This window comes from Volvox carteri, assembly GCF_000143455.1.
Source record: "Volvox carteri f. nagariensis unplaced genomic scaffold VOLCAscaffold_1, whole genome shotgun sequence".
In the NCBI taxonomy this organism is placed as follows: Eukaryota; Viridiplantae; Chlorophyta; class Chlorophyceae; order Chlamydomonadales; family Volvocaceae; genus Volvox; species Volvox carteri.
Window position 1 is genome coordinate 3,533,628 of NW_003307545.1, and position 14,465 is coordinate 3,548,092.

A 14,465-nucleotide genomic window follows, 5' to 3' on the forward strand; every position below is an offset into this window, starting at 1 on the left:
AAAGGGGGTTATGGGGGGAGACGTGGACGGAGGGTGGGAGTTTGGGGGGCTCCCCACAACAGGTTTCCATTTTTCTTTCGTATCATATCCTGATTTATTTCCCCCAAAAAAATGTTTTTTTATCCCCCTCCCACCCACCAACCCCAATGACACCACCAGTCCCCCCCACCTCCAGTGCCGTACTCCTCAGCTCCCTGGGGCGCCTGTTGATCTCCAGCAGCGCGGCCGCCTGAGACAACAGCGGCTGTAGCGGACTGTAGCAAGGACCAAACGCCCAACGGTAACCGCCAACCGCACCTCCAACCTCAACCCCACCACCGCCACCACCGGCCCCCTCTCGCGGTGCTTTTAAAAACGTGTACGGCACCTCCTCCATATTCGCCCGCATGAGCACCACTTCCCTCGTCTCCAACAGCAGACTGGGGCCCCCGGAATTGGGTGGGCGGTGTGACCCATGGGTCACAGCGGTGGGCGGGGTGGGAGGACTGATGGCGCTGCCGGATGCGTCAGTGGAAGCGGCTGCTGCTGCTGCTGCCTGCGCCGCCACTGCTGCCACAGGGGGGCCGCTGGACATGGACTTGACAGCAGCGAGGGGAATCCTAAGAGGAGCGCGGGAGCAGGGGGGAGAGGTGTACGCGGTACGTACGTGCGTTCGTGTTTTTTTGTGTGTTTAGTTTGTATGTATATCAGGAGAAACATCCCTTCCCCCCTCCCTCCCTCCCTCCATTCCCTCGTCCTTCCCGCCCCTCCTTCCAGGTTTATCACGGCTCTATACGGCGAGCACGGGCCCCAACCCAACCCACTCCACCCGGGCCCCCCCCCACACCTCCTCAAACAACCCATCCGCGCAAATCACACACACGCGCATACATACGTACATACGCACACATGCTTACATACCCTCCCCCCCTCCCCTCCGCCCCCCGCACACACATACACTTCCATTCAAACACCCGCCTTCCACCCCAGCGCACCTGACTATGGGTACCCTCAGGTCATCTGGTTCGAAGAACAGCGACCGGGTGCACAGCCTCACCCGGCCCGCCACCAGGGGCGCCCGCTGCCAGTTACCAGCCGCCACACGCTCCACTGGCCAGGCGGCGGTGACCACCCAGTCCTACAAGAAATGAGGGCGGAGGCGGAGAGGGGAGAGGGGAGAGGGGAGGAGTGGAGAGGGGGGACTCATATGCTGCAAGGAAACCTGAACTGAACTGCTGGACGGCGGTGGTGGTGTCCAAGAGGTCCTAAGAAACTGCCCCCAGTGAGTGCGCGGGTCCTCAGCCGCGGTGTGTGTGATGTTACATCGAATCCCCCCCTCGGGGGTACCCCGAGGATGGGGTTGGGGATGGGGTTGGGGATGGGGTTGGGGTTGGGGATGGGGGGGATGAGCTCATGGGGGAATGAGTGGAAACAATTGAACATGACGTGCTGATGCACGCAGCAGCAGCAGCAGCAGCAGCAGCAGCAGCAGCAGCAGCAGCAGCAGTAGCAGCAGCAGCAACAGCTGATGATGAATGGGGTCATCCTCCGCGGTTCGGATCCGACCACAATGTAACACACAGGGCAACGGAAGAGAGAGGGGCCTCAGAGACGTCGTTACGCAAGGCGTTATAATTAAGTAGCACTAAGCTGCACATGCCAAGAAGCAGCAGCTATGGCACGCTACACTTCCCGCCCCGCAACGAGGGCGAGGAGGAGGACAGAGGTCCAGGGACGGGAGGGACGGGACCAAGGCCGCATACACACACACACGCATACACGCATGCGCATACATACAGACACGTACGGACATGTGGACGTGTGTATGCCGCCACACACGCACCTGCACGTATTCCTCCTCCTCCTCCAACAACAACAACGAGAACCGCCGTACACGAGCGGCGCGTGCGCCGTACATGGTTGCGGCTCCGAAGCACGCTTCAATCCACCTCTGCTTTGCTGCCTCTCCCGCCCCCCTCTACTGGGCGCGAGGACGGTAACTGCACTACGGCGGCACCCACCGCGCCGATTTCCCACCCGGGCAGAGTGGGGGTGGTTGGGCCGTTGTCGTCCTGCTGCTGCTGCTGCTACTGCTGAATGAATGTATGATCTTGCAGAGGATCCAACCGGAATGCTGCTGCTGGCGATGCTGCTGCTGCAGGAGATGGCGGTAGGTCCTCCCCGCTGCGTGACTTAACTTCGATGCCCGACTTAAACCCCGGTTCACTGCTGCTACCCGGCTAAAGTTGTTGACCGCCTGCCTACCTGCCTACCTGCCTACCTACCTCCCTATCTCCTCCACCTCTTTCACCGCCCTCCAACAAATCCCGATCTGGGTCGCAGTCGCCTCGCGAGGTGGGCTCCAGGGAACTGATCCCGTCCTGAGTTCCTGACCGGACCGCTTCCCTTTCCCCCTTCCTTCGCCTCCCCGCCCTGCGCCGCCGCGTTCTCCCTTTTCCCCCTCCAAAAACACAAGGTCCCCCGCTGCCGGGCAAGCAACAACCGCTTATCTGCCGTAACAGCTTCCTGCTGCCCGGCTGGCTGGCTGGCTGGCTGGAGGGGACTCCCTGTGCTGGCTGCAGCCCGAGAGGAACTACAACTGGAGCGATGAGCTAAAGCCGCAGCTTACAGCAGTTTAAATTCCTGGCGGCCAAGGGGGCACGAAAGCCTGATACTGGGGCCCTATGCGAGGCTTCCGGGGCTCTGCGCGGCCCTGAATCTTTGAGGTGCTCAGGCGCACGGCCTTCGAGCGGCGGTGAGGGGGATCTAAGTCGAGGAAGTCGTCGGAGTCGTCTTGGGACCCGGGGACGGAGGAGTGGTGGTCGGGGAGAGGGTTTGGATCTAGATCGCCTAGATCCAGCGGATGTTTTCGCTGCCGTTGCGGCGTCGATGAGCTGCTGATGGGATGGCTACAGGAGACGGTGAAAGACTGCGGTTGGAGTTCAAAGTGAGGTGAATAGAACGGAGCGAAGGCAAGGGAAGCTGCTGCTGCGGTCCCTGCGGGTGCCGGCGCTGGGGCTGCGAATTCGTGTGGGATGCAAGCGCCTCGAGGTGGACCTTGAGCCGAGAATACCGTGTCGGGATGATCACACAGAAGGCCACGTTTATATGCGTGGGTGAAGCGCGCCTTAGGGGGAAGCTGAGCGTGCTGCTGGTCGACGGTTGAAAGTTCACTGCCAAGATGAGCTTCCGTAGGGGCAGAGAGCCCGCTGCTTGCCAGCAACCTATCGGCCTGCCGCTTCGACGCTATGCCATGTCCTTCTTGTTCTTCGTTCATGTAACACTATGCAGCTGTGGGGGAAACTTCTATTTTTTTCCACGGGGCGACCAGTCAAGCGAAGTACAGCAGGCAGGAAGCTATAATAACAACAGAAAGCCACTCAACAGATCATGCGAATATCAACGGCATATCACAAATCTTTTTGGATGATTTCTGAAAGTCCAACCGGCAACTGCCAAGCCGTACAAGCCTGGGATAGGGCCAGCAGGATGTGTTCGCGACCCATGACAACTTACAGACAGACGTTTCCTCTGGGCTTGTCGTTGCAGCCACAGCTCATATATCTGGAACCCCGGCGTCCTCTCAGTCGCTCACGACACGCACAATGGCGATGAGGAGGTTACTGGATGATCACGACGACATGGACTTCAAGGAGGTTCTGCTCAAGCATATTGCGCCAGGCTTGGGCTGCATCATCGCATTTTTGATGTGAGCGCGCCACAGTTTCGTAAACACGTGTCACGGCACGTCCTTCAGCTGCCCAAAACAAATGCCAGGCAATAAGCACATCCCGCGACAACATCGCAGGTTTGTCAGTCCGCTAAAGGCTGTGCTGCAAGTCCGTGCGAGCAAGCACCTTGGGGTGAGTCGTCACGATGTCCGGCACCTTTCCTTTCGGCGCTTCAAACCTTACTGCGGCATCTTCTAGGAAGCTAAGGAACGCTTGCAAAATTCCGTTTCAAGGGGGCACTATTACATTGAGGCATCCTTCTGCCCGTGTTTCATATTTCATATTCACCTTTACAAGTCGGTGTTTGGTTGTCAAACGGTCCGTGTCAAACGGTCCTGCCATCCCGCGTATCTCACACAAAACTGCAAGCAACCAACCGCATCTGTAACCCCAGAGTAAAGGAGATTCGCGGCTTCCCCTTCCTTTAGCAGCAGCAAGAGCCTTATGCGACGACCTGGCCCTGATCTGAGATTTCCCCCAACCCCCTCGCGGCCCCAAGCCATCTAGAAGATACCAAACACGCTTCCTCCCCCCCGCCGCATTACACATCGCCGCCTTCTGAACGTCTCCTCAAACCCCTTCACGACCCCTGTAGACATAGCCAGATAGCCGTTTCAAATGCGGACGCTGCAAGACTTCCGAGTGGTCACCAGGGTCATGCGGATATGCATCCTTTACGAAACCCCAAGCCCGCCGGGCCCCCTTTTCTGCGGCAGGATCAAACATGCGCGCGGGGTTTTTCAGCACCTCTACCCTCACCCACCCCCAGACCATGAGGCTGCCCTACCAGCCGCGCAAAGCAAGGAAAACAAACAACCAGCAGAGCCAGCGAAATCGTACGACGAGTACGGCAACCCACAGCAGTTATCTGTGTGTCTGTCTGTAGGATTTGAACCCGCTGCCGCTGGTGGCCATCATCGCCAACTGTGCCGCCTGGCTGTTGTACGGCTGCATCAACGCGGATCCGTACGTCATTCTTGCCAACGAACCGGGGCTGCTGCTGGGGGTGTTTATGACGGTGTCCAGCTACGGCTTTGCGGACCCCAGGGTGAGCCAGGAAAGGTTTTTGATTTTGATTTTGATTGATCCTAAATACAAAGGGAAAAAAACGACGTCCCGATGCTGCTGCTGCTGCTGCTGCTGCGTTCCTGGCACACCCACACCCCGGCTACACACGCACCCCCACTTCCGGAGTGTAACCTCTCATGTTGTGTTCGTGTCACCTGCTCAGTAACCACGTAATTCTACATAATTTAGCTATGTATATATATAATATAACATACATACATACATACATACATACATACATACATACATACATACACGCGTACCTGGAGCTGGTTACATTCAGATGTACGGCTGTGCGACTACCCACCAACACTTCCCGTCTGGGGCCCACAGCACCTGTGGCTGCTGGGGGCGTCGACAGCGGCGGATATCCCCCCGTGCACGTTTTGATTTCCCCCCGCACCCCTAACCCTCCCCCAACATCAACACACCACCAACATCACCACCACACCACAACCACCACCACCAGGCTCGTGACCTGATGCTCAAGGCCCTGCTGTTCTTCACGGTCATCATCAGCGGAGCAGGAATCACCATCGCGCTGTTTGTTGAGAGGGACCACACCGCCTCGCTCATCTCGTAAGGGAGGGAGGGAGGGAGGGCGAGGGAGGGAGAGAGGGGGGAGGGAGGGAGACGAAAAACAATGGGACGGGAGCGACATCCGCATCCGTTTTCGTCCTGCATCACCTGCCCACATCTGTGTCCGCCTCCCTGTGGTGTCGAGTGCGGATCCACAGCCACCGCCAGCAGGACGTGTAAAGCCTGGGAGTCCGGGAGCTTTATTGCAGGTTCCAAGTCCTCGTCTTTCTGTCCACGCCTTTCCGTCCACACTTCCCCTTGGACCGTCACCGGCTCAGCTCGCCCGCCCTTCGCGTGCGTCTCTTAATACGTATCTCCCCCCTTATAGTGGGGGAATTACCCCTCGACTCCAAACTCCGCCTGGTGGTCCCCCTTTTTCATTAATGCGCCTCCACCAATGAGCCTCCCACTCGTCTGAGGCTCGTCCCACTTCCCCTCCCTGGCCCTGCCTTACCGGTCCCCCCATCATTCCCCCACGCCCCCACCCCCAGCGGCTACACGGCCGTGTTCGTGTTGCTGTGCTACTACGGCGCCCCCCTGTCCACCATATCCGAGGTGGTCAGGTCCCGGTCCTCCGCGTCCCTCTTCTGGCCCATCAGTGTAATGAACACAGTCAACGGACTGCTGTGGGTGGCGTACGGCACGGTACGGCGGGGTTTTGAGGCGGCTAGGGGAAAAGGGGAGGGGAAAAGTGGTGTTGTGTGGAAAAAGGTTTTGGGTTGCGGGCGGTGGTATCTGGAGTCCCGGAGAGGGGATGAAGGGTGGGGGGAAAGGGGGGAACGTGTAATACACATGTACGTGTAATCGCGTGCTGTGCATGTTGTGCGTGCCAGGACAGGTGCGCGATACGGAACGTTATGGCAGTACATGGCAGCTGCACTTGAGGGACTGTGAGGGGCGCCCTCAGCGATGGCAGCGCCTCGGCTGCAGCCCTCCCCCCCTGCTCTGGGTTCATGGCACTCGGGACACAGGGGATATCGGTTATCATCCCCAGTATCGGTTATCATCATCATCATCATCACCATCATCATCATCATCATCATCTTACTCTGCTGCTGCTGCTACTGCTACCTTCATCGTGGCGAGTGTCGCGAGCACACCTCCCCCCTCCCGCCTCTCTTCCATTCTTCTATTCTGCACTACGATTCCCCGTTACCCCCCTACCTCCTTACCCCACCCTACGCTACGGCACCGCCTCCAGGCTGTTGAAGATTTGTTCATTGCGGTCCCCAACGCCATCGGAGCCACGTTCGGGCTCATTCAGCTGGTGCTCATTCAGTGCTACCCGGCGAAGAAGTAAGTCGTGGGTCGGTGTGTGTGGGGGTGTGTGGGGGGTGGCATACTTGTGGGGAGGGGAAGGTTTGGGCGAGAGAGTGGGCATGTGTGGTGTGGTGTGGTGTGGTGTGGTGTGGTGTGGTGTGGTGTGGTGTGGTGTGGTGTGGTGTGGTGTGGTGTGGTGTGGTGTGGAGGAGGAGGTAGGCGCCAGTCTGGCTCAGAGGCTGCCCACTGCCCGGTACCGTCTGAGCTACGCGAAGGGTTGGGAGAGAAGGGAAACTGCAGGGCCGGCCGCCATCCACATCTCCATCTATAGCTGAACAACAGCTACTGCTCCAGGGCAGCAGTGGTTAGCTAACCACTGCTAACCAAGTGAATCAGCAGCAACAGCAAAGGCGGGAAGATAGCTGAAAAGGCCCGGTAGCTGAGCCACTGAGCTCAGAAAAAAAGGCGTTATTTCCAGTAACCCACCACACGAGCCACTCCTGGGAGGGTCCATGATGGGCCCCCACAAACCCGTGCACCTTGCTGTGTGTGCGTGTGTGTGTGTTACAGGGTTGGGGGTGCGTGACCCCATACCTGTAAAACTAACCATACGAGCCGAAGGCACAAGGGCCACCTTGCTGTGCGTACGTGCGTGCAATCCCCCGTCTGTCTGTCTGTCTGTCCATCCGTCCGCCATTCCGCCGACGCCGCAGGGCGGTGGTGGCGGTCGGTGGCGACAGGGGCGACTCAGACCCCCTTCTCCAGGACTCAAAACACGTGGCATGAGAGAGGGCTCAGGGGGATAAGATGAGGAGGAGATATTACCGACAATGGCATGATGGGGATGAGGACGTGAAGTGGGAACCGAGGCACCTGCGCGGCGAGGCTGCGCGGCAGCTCGGTGCCATGTCGTCTGGTCGTTGTTCGTTTGTTCGTTTGAATTGAGAAATTTACTCTTAAGGGTTTTTTTATGTGTGTATGTTGGAGGGAAGCGGGGGAGAAAGCCCTCTGAGAGAGACCCCGCGTGGTGTCACGGGAAAATTTGATACACACAGTATTTAAATTCTACTCACGAAAAGCGGAGGGAGGAAACCTTCTGATTCCTTTACCTGGCCACCATACTACGGTCCCGTCCTCCCCAGCTTGTGTGTATGTATGTATGTATGTATGTATGTATGTATTGTGTGTGTCGATGTATCATCGATGTATGTGTGTAGGTGCACTTTCGTTTCCTCGCCTACGGGCTATGGCTAAGATGTGTGGCTGGGGAGCTGACGGAAGGGGGACTGCTAGCGCCGATCCGCACGCCTGAAAGAGGAAAGAAAGAGGAGAGGGGGAGGAGAAGGAAGACAACAAAAAAAGAAAGGGGAAAGACAGGGGACAGGAGGGAGGAGGGAGGGAGAGAGGGACGGGAGCGAACGGCACCGGTATAGGACCAGGGGGGCACCGACAGGGCCCTAACACCCCTGTGACCCCCCTGTTGCGGCTGGTGATGTGGTGGTGCGGGGCTTCGGGTACGGGTTTTTCATTACAACTGGCATTTCTTGCTCGTCCTGTTTTACCGGAATCCTGGGTACCGGAAATACCGTGGAAAGGTCTGTGGAGGGCTTTTGGGCCGTTTAGTGGTGTAGTAGTGAGTATCGTTGAGTGAGTTTCGGAGCCGATGTGAAATATGAATTTTGGAGTACAGGGAAGGGAAATGATGCGACTGTAGTAAGGGAAGCAGCAGCAAAGGAATGTCGCCTCATGAAGCGCCCGGCCATACATGCATACATACGTGTGTGCATCTTCCGTACATACATACATACATACGTACATACCAAAAGCCTTTCCTTGCGCTTCCAGGAGCAGCTCCTCAGTGGGGCTTGAAGATAGTAGACTTCTGTTGTACGGACTTTTGTACGGCACAATCCTATCCGGCCATCGTACTGGCATATTACGAAGCAGCGAGCGAGCCAGAGGGGAGCAACGGAGGGAGAGCGTGTGAGAGCGTTAAAGAGGGGACGTAAGAGAGTGCGAACCGGGGATATACCCGCGGAATGACCCACGGACCGTGTGATGAATATCCAGCTAACGTTTGTAATATAAACACAATGTACGACGCTGTAACGTTTGTCTCTCGCAGCCTCCTCACACGCTTTCCAAGTTACTCTTGGATCCAGTTCCCCTCTCGGTCCGGATTCGTCCCGGTTGGATGGATTCGATGTGGATTCAGGTCATCTTCCGTACAGTGATATATGATCCCCAAATGATGTTGTCCCTGATGATGTATGATTGCTCCCTGCTTCCTCCCGCCCGCCCCGGGGGCTGCTTACGCCGCCGTCGCCACCATCGCACGTCCTCTCGTCGTTGCGCCGTCGCCGTCGTCGCCGTCGTCGCCGCCGCCATCGCCACCATCGCCACCATCACCGCCATCTCCGGTACCGATGATCCCGATGACGCCTTCTTCCGCCTTCCGGCTTCCCGACGACGGACACGTCCACCTCGCTGCCACCACTACGACTGCTGCTACTGCTGCTGCCACTACAACTGCTACTGCTGCCAACCATAACAATGCTGGCAACAACCTCATTTTCGGTACGGCATTACGCGGCGCCTCTTCGACCTCTTCTTTTGTTTACTCAATTTGGAAATTGCGGTGGTCCATCTGTCCATCTCCCTGGATGTTCTCACTCTCGCATCTCTCTCGCACGGGTCGCGGGGATCCTGATCTGACGACGGAAATTGGAAACGACGGCAGGAGTACGGACGACAGTACTGCAGCGGGAGAGTACGAACCCCTGCGGAACGAGGGTACGGCGTGAACCAGAGCCGCCTGGCGTGCGAATATGCCCAGCGAGAGCGTGTGGGGCCCTAAGGGCCGCCTCGATAATACCTTCGCATCATTAATTTATTTGTTCTGTCCTCTCAATGTCATTGAGGTTGTACTGCACTCGCCGCGGAGGCCGCGGAGGCCGTGTCCTAAACAGGTTGTTCCCGGGGCCCCCTACTCGGAATGACGAGTGAAGGAGGGAGGGGGGGAAGGAGGGAAAGGGTTTGCAGTATGTGGATGTTGATAAATGTGTTGATTTTTTTAAATGTGTTGATTTTGCAGTGTTGTGTTGGTGGTGGTTGGTGGTGCTTTTGGTGGTGGTGCTGCTGCTGGATGTACGACCTCCGGTCGACCGCGAGGGTCGCACCGGTGCGTGCTGTGCGGCTTCCTGCCTGTCTGTTTGTGTATCCGTCTCGTTTGGCTTTTTTTGCGCTCAGATGCCGTACAGGGGGTAGGGGATCGTCAGCGTTCGACGGACGACACGTTCCACCTCTCCCTCGTTGAAGGGAAGGCCGTTCTTTAGGAGCCGCCTGGTTTAGGAGCCGCCTGGTTTAGGAGCCGCCTGGTTTAGGAGCCGCCTGGTTTAGGAGCCGCCTGGTTTAGGAGCCGCCTGGTTTAGGAGCCGCCTGGTTTAGGAGCCGCCTGGTTTAGGAGCCGCCTGGTTTAGGAGCCGCCTGGTTTAGGAGCCGCCTGGTTTAGGAGCCGCCTGGTTTAGGAGCCGCCTGGTTTAGGAGCCGCCTGGTTTAGGAGCCGCCTGGTTTAGGAGCCGCCTGGTTTAGGAGCCGCCTGGTTTAGGAGCCGCCTGGTTTAGGAGCCGCCTGGTTTAGGAGCCGCCTGGTTTAGGAGCCGCCTGGTTTAGGAGCCGCCTGGTTTAGGAGCCGCCTGGTTTAGGAGCCGCCTGGTTTAGGAGCCGCCTGGTTTAGGAGCCGCCTGGTTTAGGAGCCGCCTGGTTTAGGAGCCGCCTGGTTTAGGAGCCGCCTGGTTTAGGAGCCGCCTGGTTTAGGAGCCGCCTGGTTTAGGAGCCGCCTGGTTTAGGAGCCGCCTGGTTTAGGAGCCGCCTGGGCATACATGGTTGAGGGCGGAAGGACATTTCCTTCCTCTCCGCCGAAACTGGGGACAGGTAGAGCAGGTTGCGCAAGTATAGCGGTGATGATGATGATGGTGGTTGTGGTGGCACCGAATCCAATTCGTGACCTTTGAAAATGTCTAGGAACTAGAAAAACGGAGCAAGGGCAGAGAAAGTGACAGCTTTTATGGCGTGCGATGTGAAGGGAGATGTCAAGTTCCCACGCCATCCTTCTTAAGGGGACAGATCTGGAGGCTGGTGGCTAGCGTTGCTGTGGCCGGGTTTGGGAAGAGATTCTTGCTGTGTGAGAGTGGCAAAACGATGAGAATTTTGCTTTTGGGTGATTATGTGTTTTAGGGTTAGCGGAATACCGTACGTAGGCTTTAGGCGCAAATTAGATAGGCAAGTTTGTTTTGGTATCTTTCCATTAAAACCTTTTTCTGATACAAATTATACAGGTTGTACGGCACTGTCGTACATCGATGCAAGGTTCCTGTGTCCCCTGGTACCGTACTGTACCGTACCGACATATCCTAAAACTCGTCAAGCGAGTCCTGGTGACTATAGATTACGGTAGGAAACAACAGTATTGGGTACAACAGCAACAACAACAGCAACTTGTGATTAAAAAAGAACTGACGGCGCAAAAATTACGTGGTGTTGCCCCTGCTGTGCCCACGCCTGTCTCTGTGTGGGGGTGGTGGGGAAGGTAGGAAGCGGGCCACTCGTTCAAAGCCCTATATCGGGCCACTCGTTCGCTAAAGCATAAAGAAGTCCATAACCCCGTCCTCCCTCCTCTCCTGACCAATAACTCAACTCGCGACAAAAAAAGCGACAAAAAGGGAACAACAATAATCGTAATAATGTTAGTATGTAAACAGATGCTGCCCCCGTCTCGTTATCGGCCTGCTATTGCTAGCAATTGCTCTAAATGCATACATGCCCCGAAACCAAAAAGTACGGCAATCTAAAGGATATAATTGCTACTGCGTGAAGCAGCAGCCAGCACTACAGCGGCCGCTAGCGCAGAGGCCGCTACGAAAAAAAAACCACTCTTCACTGCCTGTACGGCACTCGGTCTGAAACAGGGGGGTAAAAACAAGGAAAAAGTCTAGGGAAACCGCAGCAGGTGCGTCCTCCTTCCTAGAGCCCGGAAAAGCACAGATGCGGTAGGAAAAAATCACACTCCCTTCTTGTCGTATCGCCGCCGTACATCACAAACATGATTGTTACGGTGCGCGCACTGCACGCTCACTCCAGCTGCGGTTGCACACGGCGCCGGAAAAAGAAGAAAATTAAGAAGAAGGAAAAGAAGGAGAAGAAGAAGAAAAAAGGGGAAGCGAGGGGCTGTTCACACACACCACCACATATATGCACAAGCACCTCTCCCCCTCTTCCCCTCCCCCACTCCGCATAGATGCACACAGACGGCACCACCCTTGATTGGCAACGCAAGGAAAAACATTTTAGAAATCAATCAACGCAAAAAAGCAGCCGACGCAGCCATCCGCGAGTACACGCTCTTCCCACGATGTTCACGTACAAACACACATACACACAATGGGTCCGGTCTTTCTTTCCCCCCCTCCTGGGCGGTTGGGGGATACTAATATACTGCCCCAAGCCACATCACAACTCCAACGCGCAACAAAACAAAATACTCAGTCACATTCTTGAACCTGGCATGAAAACCGAAATCGCATTCGCACACCACAACCAATACACTCCCCCGGGGGCGGCCCCCCCCCCCCCGACATTTCTTCACTACGTGGGTTTCTTAATTTGGCAATCTAGCGCAAACACACACGCGCACACACATGCACAGACAGACACACACACAGACAGACAAACACGCGCACACACACACACACCGTATCACCCAAAGACCCAAAGAGGACAGCGCACTCCGCTACTCAGTGAGGGAGGGGATTACGCCTCTGCACTCCACCCCTTCACTTTGATACACACACACACACACACGGGTCGTCTTTCCAACCCCCCAACTCCGCCAACCTTGCCATCAACACCACCCCTTCAACTGCCTTCTCCACATCCAACCCACATCCAACCACTCCAACTGACAAGCACAACCACTCGTCACAGCACAACCACTTCCTGTTACCCCCTTACCCACCTAACTTAACACCTTTTACCTGTAGCCGCGGAGGCCTAGTGCCCACGGTCACAGGCATGCAGTTTGTAACTCTACTACCCCAACTAACTAACTAACTAACTAACTACGCCGGTAGGCAGTTAGGCAGTTAAGTGAATATTTGTGGGCGGGTGGGTGGGCGGGTAAGAGAGATTAAAAAAAGATAGGAAGATAGGAAGCAGGACATGTCTTCACAAGCCGCGGGAGATCTTCTTAAAAAAGTACGATTGCTCGAAATCCCGTTCCTCGCCCTCGTGCTCGTGCTTGCCCGTGAACACCGGCCTGACGTGTCGCGGGGTGGAGTGGGGTGGGGTGGGGTGGGGTGCGGGGTAAAGGGGAGGGGCAACATGGTAGTGAGGGGGGCAGAAGAATGAGTGCTTTGTGGGCGGAGTGTGACAGAAATCAAGTAGTGGGTGATGAACACACGGGAGGGGGGGTGAGCAGGCACTTACACTGGTCTTGAGCGGTATCGTGCCGGTTTTCCCCCAAGTTTTCCACCAGGTCGTTATGCGATAAGTAAAACAACAAGACCCCCGGTTCTAAAACACAGGCCTCCAAGCACACGTACATACATGCATACATACATGTGTGTGTTACATGGTTGGGGTGCGTGACCCCATACCTGTAAAACTACACATACATACATACATACATACACGCACGCTGGCACACCACCATCAGCCCTTCCCTCCCTGCCCTACTTGAAATTGTAGATGAGCAGCTCGTCCTCCTCGATGATGTTCTTGGCCATGTGCAGGTTGCGACGGGCCTCCGCCACAAAGAAATTGGCCACCTCCTGGCTCATGCGAATCTACCATCACGGGGTGCACACACACACACACACACACACACACACGCACACACACACGGGGAGCCGGGTCGGGACGTTGCCGTGACACCGGGTCGGGGGGGAACAGGGGGAAAGACGGCGGGGATTGGGAGGAACGTGGAATGGGGATGTTGCGTCGGGGGGACGAGAATCACTTAAACATGACACGCATGCATATATACATACACAAACACATACATACACCCAGCACACATACTCCCAGCACGGAAACTTAGCTAAGGCCGTAGAGGGAGGAGGACAGGGAGGGAAGAGGGAGGACAGGGACGAGACACCTCTTATCGGGTTCTTATCCTCTCGTTCCCGCCCCCGCCCACCCACACTCACACATCCCCCCCTCTCCCCCTTCTCTCCCCCCCTCTCTCTCCCTCTCCCTCTCCCCCTCCCCCCCCCCTCTCTCTCACCGCGTCAGTGGTGTGGGGTATGTGCAGGTGCGGCGTCCACTCGTAGGCGTTCTTCTCCGGGTGCCACTGTGTGGCAGTGAAGGGGTAGTTGCGACCCTCCAACGTGCTGATGTACGCAGCGCCGCTCTTGTCCAGACTCAACGACACCACGCGGAAGAAGCGGCCCAAAGCCGGGTTCTCCAAAAAGGCCGTCATAGACAAACCTGCGTGTGCGTGTGTATGTGCGTATGTGTGTTTGCGGGGAGGAGGGAAGAAAGGGGGAAGGAGGGGAGAGGGGGGAAGTTTGTAAGCATTAAGAACCACCAAAGAGGCAACCGCGGGGGCGCCGAGGTGGGGTTTTGGACGTGTGTGTGCATGTGAGCGTATGTGTATATGTTTTTCGGGGGCGGTTAGGCAGGTCGGAAAAAAGCCTACGTAAGCACTACAGGCAGCTCACCGGCGGCGGCGGCGGCGGCGGGGGAGAGGAGAGGAGAGGAAAACCCACATCGCGGAGCCGGCCATCATGGTGTCCACACACCACACTCTCTCTTTCTCTCTCTCTCTCTTCCCCTCACACAGACACGCAGA

At 56.7% G+C, this 14,465-nt stretch overlaps 2 protein-coding genes across 2 annotated transcripts in view; one reads left to right on the plus strand and one right to left on the minus strand.

Moving 5' to 3' along the window:
* Positions 1 to 3,584: 3,584 nt before the first annotated feature.
* VOLCADRAFT_115772 (uncharacterized protein) lies at positions 3,585 to 7,403 on the plus strand (the record flags this gene model as incomplete). Its single annotated transcript, XM_002945798.1, has 7 exons — positions 3,585 to 3,688; positions 3,788 to 3,842; positions 4,597 to 4,758; positions 5,248 to 5,357; positions 5,849 to 6,002; positions 6,559 to 6,653; positions 7,331 to 7,403. The coding sequence occupies 7 exons, from the start codon at positions 3,585 to 3,587 to the stop codon at positions 7,401 to 7,403; spliced, it is 753 nt and encodes a 250-aa protein (XP_002945844.1).
* Positions 7,404 to 11,516: 4,113 nt separating this feature from the next.
* Positions 11,517 to 14,465, minus strand: part of VOLCADRAFT_102798 (uncharacterized protein) — a gene marked incomplete at its 5' end in the record, with an annotated part of 5,719 nt that continues 2,770 nt past the window's right edge. Inside the window, 4 exons of the mRNA XM_002946139.1 lie at positions 11,517 to 12,048; positions 12,329 to 12,929; positions 13,349 to 13,458; positions 13,899 to 14,101. Coding sequence (XP_002946185.1) covers positions 12,839 to 12,929; positions 13,349 to 13,458; positions 13,899 to 14,101 — 404 coding nt within the window. The 3' untranslated portion in view covers positions 11,517 to 12,048; positions 12,329 to 12,838. The remainder of the gene's footprint in view (positions 12,049 to 12,328; positions 12,930 to 13,348; positions 13,459 to 13,898; positions 14,102 to 14,465) is intronic.